This window comes from Phragmites australis, chromosome 3 (assembly GCF_958298935.1).
Source record: "Phragmites australis chromosome 3, lpPhrAust1.1, whole genome shotgun sequence".
Taxonomy (NCBI): domain Eukaryota; kingdom Viridiplantae; phylum Streptophyta; class Magnoliopsida; order Poales; family Poaceae; genus Phragmites; species Phragmites australis.
This window is the reverse complement of record NC_084923.1, coordinates 5721248-5731635: the sequence shown is the minus strand read 5'-3', so window position 1 is coordinate 5731635 and position 10388 is coordinate 5721248. Positions and strand designations below refer to the sequence as shown.

General features: G+C 44.3%; 1 protein-coding gene across 1 annotated transcript; it reads right to left on the bottom strand.

Annotated features, from left to right (window-relative positions):
• Window positions 1–1042: 1042 nt before the first annotated feature.
• On the bottom strand, window positions 1043–1522 carry LOC133910460 (feruloyl esterase B-like). The gene has a single exon (XM_062352852.1). It carries the CDS (start codon window positions 1520–1522, stop codon window positions 1043–1045), a length of 480 nt encoding a protein of 159 aa, XP_062208836.1.
• Window positions 1523–10388: the final 8866 nt, after the last annotated feature.

Genomic DNA, 10388 nt, shown 5'->3' with positions numbered 1-10388 from the left:
TCCACCACAGCCACCGGCATGACCTTTTTCCCAACCTCAGATTGGCCAGCCCCAGTAGCATGTATTTGTGAAGTGGTGGTTGAACCTCCTGGAGCATCAAGCACATGTTTGGAATCCTCCATATGAGTATCTTCGCCCTTCGCACCATTATCATCCTTATCTTTTACATTGTCCAAAATTAAAGGTACCAGATTTGCTTCATTTTCATCTGGTTCCACCCTGAATTGCAACTCATACAGATAGTCGCCAATAACCACATCAATATATTCAGGAATATGGTTGGGGTCAAGGATCGATACTTGAATGCGATCTATATCATGCCTTCTAGTAAATTTCATATCTACCATTTGGGTGACTCCTAAGATGGAGCCAACAGACCAAATGATAACAAAGTCCCTTTGTTTCTTAGACAATCCTCAGAGCTGAAGCCATACCTTTGGCATGATATATTTTACCTCTTCACTTGCACCCCGCTCCTCAATCACCATCTTAGCATTTTTTGTCTTAGTTTGGACGACACCACATCCCACCATACGCTTTAATTCTACTTTGGATGGAAAGATGGTTCGAAACGTGTTGTCTCCGTTTTCCTCCACTACCCACTTCTATCTACCAGGAATTAACCTTTGGAGTTCCGCTGTGACATTAGCAACAGACAAAGAACCCTCTATCACTTTTACCAAAGCTATTTTGGACTCCTTCTTGATTTTCTGGCTAGATGAATGTGGTATATAGTAAAAACCAAGGCCATCCACTGCATAGCCACATGGTACAACAACTGGTTTGATTGCTTTCAAAAGAGGGCATCTATGAGTTACATGCTCCTCGCAAAACAATATTGTGGAACTTGCACATGACCTTCTATATAACAACAAAAACAATAGGGTTTTGCTTTACCGGTACCATCTTTTGCTACTCCTTGCACCGAGGATTCAGGGACGTCCATAGCCGTAAGAGCTCCATTAGCCCCTCCCGGTCCAACTCCTGAGCTAGCCATCGCCGAAGCATCTGTTGCTAGCCCACCAGCAGCAACCATGGTCCCTTAAGGAACCACGTTCACTTGTATGCCACCATTAGCCAGAGGCACGATGCCCTGAAACACTGGAACATCACCTTTTTCCCTTACGCCTTGATGATTCACAGGCACAGGTACACCCACTTGAGGGGGTACTAGAGTAGTTGCTCCTGTGGTCGTAGCACCCCAGTGTCCTTGATTAGCCTGCACACCATATATTGGCACAAAACCACCCTGGAATATGCCATTGCGGCCGGCTCTCCCGCCGAAGTGACCCTGTTGTTGATGGGGGTACCTGCCGCCGCCACAACCACCGTATGGGTGCCGACCTCCCTGGTAGCCACCATAGTACCCTCTCCTGCCATAGCTGGGATGAAAACCTTGAATCGCCAGTTGGAAACCACCACATCCAACAAAGCTACCTTGACCTCTGCCATCGCCCCGAGCCAGACCCTGGTTTGGAATACCTCCACGTTGCGCACCCTGGTTCATCCCTCCATGCTCCATGCCTGCCCTTATGACCTCCGCATATGAGCACATTCATAGAGGAGACAATAAGGAAGATGACGCTCCAGGGTTTGCAAGATGCCGTCGCCCATTCTGGAGAATAAAGCAACGAGGCCCAAGGTGGGCAAGTAAAGTACGCTGGGCTGAAGCCTAGGCTTAAAATCCAACTTCCTCGGCCCAGCGAGTTTGAGTTTTGAATTTGTAACCTCCAGAAAGGACTCTCGATCAGCGTTTTCGCTGGATCTAGCTCCCATTGCCATCACCAGAGATGACTGCACCAGCCGACATCGTCAACCACTCGAACTAGCAGCCTCCAGAACATCTCCGAACGTGAGAGGCGGTGAGACCCTGGGTGGCGGTAGGTGACCTCACCATGGCCGAATACTAGCCTTTCTTTGAACGATGGCCTCAACTAATATTCTCGCCTGAGAACCATTCCTGTTTGTCCCTGTAGAACCAAGCGTTGGATTTACCTTAGCAGAGGAAGATGAAGGCAAATCCGCCTCCACCACCAAGAGATCTGTCACCGTGAACCCTGTTGCAATAGCCTCCCGAACTAGCTCCGGAGAGCCTATAGACTCATCTTCACTCTCCTCCTCCAAATTAGAACCTCCCACCGGTAGCCCATCATTAGACTCAGAGCACCCTCCAGAAGCCCAGAACCTCCCAGAGGACAGTTCCACACCATGTGGCTGTCTAGGACTTGACGAAGAAATGACTGCCACTTGGATGAATGAAGATAAGGACTCTTGACCTCGATGAGCTACCTCTTCTGAGCCCCACTCAGGCTCCACCACCGGCACCGGTCGAGCCATCGGCGCTAGGGTAAGTCGCCTCCACCTCACCATCAGCCCGTATCCTTCCTCAAGAGATACTCCAAATCTTGCAGCAGATTGTCATCCCTGGCGTTCATTCTTAAATATTTACAGGGCATTGCTCCTTTGTTCTATATGATCAACTATTTGAATGAAGAAATGCTATTCACTCCAAATGACTAATTTGTAATGTGCAATTGTAGGACCGAGAATGATGACTAGAGGGGGTGAATAGGCGTCTTACCAATTTCTTTTGAAACAGATGATCTTCTCCTTTTATCACCCAACACACCTCAGAAACCAATAGTGGAGGTAAAACCGGAGAGAATCAAGTTGCTAAGAAAATATCCAGAAAAACATATGGCTCTTGTGGATGTATATGAACCCTAGGTTCCATTGAAACTCATCTCACGGGTTATTACCACAAAAGATAGCAACTTGAGGAAAGAAACATTCGAATCAAAGAAAAGATTACAACTAGAAAAAATTCTCCAAGTTGATGATATAAATGCAAGGGAATTCAAGACCCACTTATATACATATGCATGTAAATTTATGCCTAGTAACAAGAAGAATAGTTTCCCAAAGTGGAAAAATTTTAGGTCAACAACCGGAACAAAAACACAACAGAAAAGAGAAAAACTTGCAAACTTGCAAACTTGCAAGAGAACCAATAGAGGGAACTATAAAGAGGTGAATACAAGCATAAGAGTAAACACAAATTTCATTGCTTGTAGACGTCAGCCCTATTTTAAACGGATTACAAAGATTTTTTTTCTCACACAGCTCTCATCTAATACATAGACTAAGCACTCATCTTTCTCTCCTCTAAAATCGTAACACAAAGCTATCGTATGAATGACTCAAGGGGCTTAAAGTGGTTGGTTCAAAGGGCTCAACTAGCTCTCCCCTTTATTTATAGCCTAGTTTCCTTGACCCCTAAGTTTTCTAATTTGTTCCCAAAATACCCCCCTCTTTTAGTACACTCCTACCTACCATTAAGGGTATTTTGATCCATTTCCTCCTCCATCCATCGGACGACCGTGACGCCTTCATGATTTAGCTTTGCCTCGACATAAACTTCACGATGATGCTACATGCACTTCCATCATTCCCATGATTTTGAGGCCAAACCACGAAACCCCTTACACGCTTTTCAAAGCGTGACTCGTTGCTACTTACTTGACCCCAAGCAAGCATCCCGATGTCGACACGTATACTCTGTCTTACGATTTTGACCGTCGACAAGTCTATCCCGCTCCCAATCCCTCAAGCCGCCTTATCACTTACACCGGCATCCCTTTCGCTTGACTTTGTCAACACGCCGTCTACATCCATCTTTCATACTTTGTTTGATCTCCACGTGTACAGCTAGTATTACTCTTGATTCTGCCCAGCCTACTTGATCATCTGACACCAAGCACCTCGCTTGGCCCTGATCATCTCCTCTTCGATTGTTAAGTTGTATCCATCGCTCGCACAACATAAGACAAGCAAACATGCATATCTAACAACATATAACTCCACTTGCAGTTAGTCCAAATTGAAATCCTCAGTTCCAAGCATATCTCAGAAAAATTATGAATGCCGGATGATCCGGCGCACACTCCTCCTGAGTGTCGGACCATCCCGCATGTGCAACTCAGCAGATCCCATCGTCTGGAATTCTCTTCTACAAGAAATAGTCCAGCGATTCTCCGGTGTACATGCTGGACCATCCAACATGTAGAACGACCCCGAACACTTCATAAAATCTTCTCTGAAAAAATTAGTCCGGTGCTCATTTTGCTTCATCGTCGGACCATCCGGTGTATATTAGTCAACCATACCCGATTTGCAACCTCTATACGAGAAAAGCTCCGGCGTTCATAGATGCCCAACGCCGAACCATCCGGCGTGTACTTTAAGTTTTGCCTTCGGCTTAAAATACTCTGGCGCATACTCTGTCTGAACACCGAACCATTTGGCGTGTACAATTTTTCTAGACTCAAACATGCCAACTCGATTTTCTCTGCAACTTTGGTTAGTCATGATCATAAGTACAGTACATATACATGCATTTCCGATCTAAAAATCATCAAACCAAATCAAGCACTTATCAATCACTCCTCATATATAAACTAAGACATATTTTCACTTAATTTTTTAGCAATGCAGAGAAAGAAGATAGGTGGAAGAAGAAAAGAGATATGCGACGTTGGCTGATGAGCATGATGCGAGCGAGGTAAAGAGTAATCTGACTTAGTGAAGAGTAATCTGACTTAGTGATAGATCTCGACATAAACAAAACTTATCTAACTTTTTTTGTTTATTGTTGTAATCGAGTCAGCCTAAACGATGAAACTATCATACGTGTGTGTCGGAGGGTGAACTTCTCAAGCGGGGATCTGGAGGGACCCCCTTTGAGATTCGGCCGGGGGATGATTCTGAATCCGCTTTGCGGGTGAAATAAATGGGCGTAAATGAGATGCAGGTGGAATGGAATGATCGGATGTAGGAAGTAGTAAGTGCTCAAGGGATTTTTAGACAGGTTTGGACCGCACTGAGCGTAACGCCCTACTCCTGTGTGTATGCTATAAATACTCTGAGAATGTCTCTTTGAGTATTTGCTGAGTTACAAGAATATTTGTCTAGTCTAGAGCTTCGTGCTCCTTGTTCTTCGGTGCTCGTCCTCAGCTCGTATTCAACTTGTCTACTGTCGAACTCTCCTTTTTTTTCTTCTCCGGGGAGCCCACTCGGCTTATATGCCTGCCGGGTTGATAGCGTGCCCAGAAAGGGTGGCGCGAGTTCCGAGGCGCCATAAATGGAAAGCAACCATCATGGGCTGCTGTGCGAGGTGACGCGGAGGGTTGAAAACGCGCCCCTGTCCGGTCTTGTTCGTCATCATGCCGTTTTTCAACGGGCGCCGTGGGCCCATCAGGCAGCCACCGAGCAGCCCGGCGTGCCCACCCGGTCAGAGCAGGTCAGACACAGCAGTGCGGCAGGTGGGGTGCCTCGAGCTCTGCGACGTTATCCCGAGGCGCGCCAGATGACGCGCGATGGGACCCGTGCATTAAATGTCCCCACACCTCCCTACTAGGCCGTAGCAGGGACTGACAGCACGCGTGGGGGGAGCAGTTAGAAGTGACAGGTCACGCGCCCTCTTAAATGCAGCATCGGGCCTCTCACCAGCTGACACCTCACCGCTAGGCCTCTGTGTGGCCACCGGAGAAGGACTTCTCAGGCCCTCGGGGAACCGAGTGCTCGGGGGCCACTGTTCGCCACCCCGAGCACTCTCTCCCGGATATACCCTTTTTTGGTCCTCGGGGACCGCTGTTCACGGCCCCGAGCATTCTCTCCCAGGTCTGACTGTTCAGGTCCTCGGGGAACCGAGTGCTCGGGGACCACTGTTCCTGGTCCCGAGCACTATCTCCCGGAACTGACTTCCTTTGGTTCCTCGGGGGACTCGGATGCTCAGAGGCCACTGTTCGAAGCCCTCAGCACCCTCTTTCCAGTACTTGGCTTTTCTTGTCGTCGGGGGACTTGAGTGCTCGGGGGCCACTATTCGCAGCCCTGAGCACTCTCTTCCCGGTACTTGGTCTTCTCGGGTCATCGGGGAACTTAGGTACTCGGGGACCACCGTTTATGGCCCCGAGCACCCTCTCCCGGGACTTGGTCTTCTTGTACCTTGGGGAGATAGCCCCTGCGGGAGGACGCCACATGGCACTCTGCTGTTCTAGCCTCGGGACTCAGTGACTTCTGGTTCCTGTGTCACCGATAGTGTGGTTCTTGTTTACGTAATGTAATTTATTTCTTATCAAAATGAGCATTACAGTCGGTTATTTATCCGAACTTATTGATAATAGTATTATCATAGTCGATTTCAGCCTAAAATCGATTATGATAATACTTTACCCGATCGGTTACATTATTTTAGTCGGTTCGAATACCGATTGACGAACCGACCGGATCAACTTTTTTTTACTAGTGAATATACATAAAAAAATTACACCCTCGGTCTAAAAATATGTAGGACACATTTTGTCTTACACAAATCATTGAGACATAAAAAATGACCACATTGACCCTGTTGTTATCTCTAAGGACTACTACATTTGATACGTGTATATATCAAATAAAAAGTAAATATTGATATTTATTAGGGGAATAGAAGGAAGAACGCACTATTTTTGCATTGTTGCTAGGATTGTTGACCGATCAAAGTTGGTTAACACGAGTCAGGCATTCCTCCCCTTATTCTTCCTGTAGCAAAAATGATCTTATTAGATTATAATTGTAATTTTGGTGATTAATGATAATATAGTTATTGTGACTAATATGTTTATCAAAAATATATGTTAGTAGATCTCATGAATACAATACATAAAGAAGCTACCGAAACTAGGACAAAATTCGGTTGAATTGAAAAAAATCATAAGAGAAATAACTACACTGGATGGTCTCGTGGTTCAGATATTTGCACTCACCAGAGTATCTCTATCAAAGAGGGACAGAGGCATGAAAGCATCATCGGATAGTCCGGTGACGAAGCCAAACAACACTGGATAATGAACAATGCAAAGATGAAAAAGAAGCAGAAGACCCAACCGGATAGTCCGGTGATTGATTTGAGCACACCGTAGGAATGCACCAGAGCATTGTTAACAAATGGAAGAATGCAGTGACCTTACTGGATAGTCCGGTGATGATGTGATAAGCACCAGAGAAGGCATCAGAGCAATTTACATAGAGAAGATGTTGGTTTGGATGGCTAAGGTATACTCACCAGAAAGTCTGGTAATTAAGATGGAGTATACAGCGGAGTATCCGGTGTTCACAGAGGCTTGAGTGGGGTTTCAACGGTTAGTTTCTAAGAAAGTACTCACTAGATAAACGGTATTAGTACTATTATTCTCACCGGATTATCCGGTGCTAACAACTTTTTAGAGTTGTTGGGTTAACAGCTAGTTGGCGGGTTTGAGGCTATAAATACCCCTCCACTCAGTCATTTAAGTATGCTGGAGTCCAGAGAAGTTCATGTACATCTGAGAAGACATCCAAGCCACCAAAGTGCTTAAAGTGATCATCTAAGGCGATTAAGCATAAGATTAGTGAGTGATTAGTGCTTATAGGCCTAGAGAGTGAGTTGCTAGATGATTGTTGTCTAGAAAGTGAATCAATGAGTGATCTAACAGTGTACCTCTTGGTATGCTGGCACCTTAGAGTCTTGGTGACTCACTGGCAATCTTGTTTACCCTTCGATTTGATGTAGAACGGCGGTAAGACGATTATGCGAGGACACGGAAACCCTTGCCTTTGTGTCTCAAGTTCTGAAGTGATCACAGCGGCGAGGAACCGAAATAGAGGCTAGTGGTGGGACCTTATCATGGTGTCTTATCCAGATGGAGGCCTTGCCTTTGTGACTTGGTGGCTCAAAGGTCATAACCGGGTGCCGACCGGGAGCATATCCTTTGTGTAGCTCCAACAAGGACTAGGAGTGGTATTTATGCCATCGATACTACGAGAAAAAAAAATCCTTGTACCGAGTTTACTCTCTCTATCTTATTTACGTTTTCACATTTACTTACTTATAATTTACGTTCTTAGATAGGTTGCAAACTCTTTGATCGATAGAGTAGACACCCTAGATAAATCTAGAGTATATTTAGATAAAATTCGATATAGATTTATCTTATATTATTTTTTTAAAAAATAATTCTAAATATCCTAATTCACTTTCTTTTAAGACGTCACGGATCTCACTTACTACTTACTAGGCCCTACATGCAGGATACTAAGTAAATGCCCAACTAAGGCTTAGGAAAACCGGGCCAGCACGTCTCATAATTTCTTTCCACATTAATCCAATCACACTACCATGTATAATTCCTTTTCTATTCCACATATTTTCACATAATAGAGCTCTGGAAACAAGTTTCCCCAAATACTCTTTGATATATAGTTCGTGGACGCTACCCTGAGGATTGATCGATCGATATAACAAATTGTATTGTGAAATATGCCATATAATGATGGACAAGATATTCAAACGAAGATCCCTATATTTTTGGATAAAGGGATATTTATCACATAAAATTTGCAAAAATAAGAAGCAAATAAGAATGAGGGAGTACTTCAGTACCTGCATATGATGCAATCAACTCGTGCATGCAAACCAAGACACATTAAAGAATTAAAAAGGATGTATCTATAGATCATAAAAATCCAAAATTAGATAATATATATGAGCATATTTGCTTAATAGATAACATGTTATCATAGTTATAATTTTAGTATGCGTATTCGGCTTATCATTTACCGAAAATAGAATTTTGATACACCGTACGTCGAAAAACCAAAAGTCCGGTCATATTCGGCACACCGTATGCCGAATATAACACTGTAGCCCATATTCAACATACCATATGTCAAATATCAACTGTATTCGGCACACCATGTGCCGAATATAGGCTACAGTGCCGTATTCGGCACATGGTGTGCCGAATATGACCTTTGCCTGTCGTGTGTCACTAATTCGGCACACGACCATATTTTGCACACCGTGTGCCGAATACAACAGTGTAGCCCGTATTCGGCATACTGTGTGTCGAATATGGGTTTTTTCGACGTACGGTGTACCAAAAATTTATTTTCGGTAAATGATGCGCCGAATACAGATGCTAAATTTGTAAATACGATAATATGTTATCTATTTTAATAAATATGCTTATGTATGTTGTAAATTTTAGATTTTTCCTTTCTATAGACAGGTCTTAATGGATTGGTATGATGAGTGAGCTTATTGAGTGCAAAAATAAAATGGGAGATTCTACTATTTATTATTGAATAAGTTATCTATTCTACGATATATTATCAGTGTGTCAATGATATGTGTAGACATTTATTCAGTGGCAAATAGTAGATTGTTCCAAATAAAATATTGGAGACACGTGTAACGCGTGGTAAGGATTAGTGCGCGCACTGTCAAGATACCAATAATATCGATTAACGATGCGGAGGATAGTAAATATACAACTTTAGAAGAGCTAGAGTCCACGGGGCCGGGGGCAGCTGGTAGCAAGGGATCGGGTGCTAGACGTACGTGCTCGGGTCGGTGAATCCTACAAGCAAGCCAGTGGAACGAAACGCGGGGGAAATGCGTGCGCGCGTCGGCGCGTGTCTTCACATGTACATTTACGCACGCACGCGCGCTGATCTACTCGCGTGCTGCACGCCCGTACGTCGCTCCTCGTTCATTCTATGTCGCCGAGCTTCAGTCGTGAGAGTACGTGCACAGTATGGAGACTAGCTTGGCCCTGAAAACTAGCTATATATGTCCCGGCCGTAATCCACCATGAGTTTTGCCTGTGACCGTCTCATCATGTAGTGTGTGTGGTCGTCGTAGATTTTTGATCGGCCGGGACCGCGAGGAAGGAAGAAAGAAATCGATCGGACTCCATATATTCCCGTACGATCGTGGATGCATAAATTTGAAAGTGGAGTAGATGCCAGATATTACGGTGCACGCAGATCTCCATAAGCAACTGTCTCGGTGTCTACACTGAATTTCTTTTTAGAGTAACTCGTACTTGGCGAACCCACGTTACGACAATATCCAAGTCAACTTAGACCCCAATGACTTACTAAGGATGTGTTTGATTCCGTATATAAGGCTGGATGTGTCCCATTCAGATAAACAGTATCCATTCAGGTATTTGGTTGAAGAGTTTAGGTTGGATGGAGTCATCCACCTCCAATGAATATTCGCTGAGATTCGGGATCATCCGATTCGCAAAAAAGAGCTGGACGAGACCGTCCAGCTTCGGTCCGCGTTCGGGACTCCTCAGCCCCGGAGCGGATGACCATTGGGTCGGATAGACAGTACCTGACTGTTTTCAATTTTTTTCTTCACTCTTTCTCTATTAGGATATTTGGATATTGGGTTTTCATAGTCTAAAAATAATGAAACTTTTTCTGTAGGTTCTATAATTAATGATGAATTTATTTTAAAAGGATTTACCTCAATATTACTTGTAGATTTCAAAATAAAAATCTCTAAAGAGAGCTACTCC

Bases quoted from the DNA above. Each gene is read 5' to 3' on its own strand.
- LOC133910460 (XM_062352852.1), bottom strand. From the start codon at position 1,522: ATGGAGCATGGAGGGATGAACCAGGGTGCGCAACGTGGAGGTATTCCA.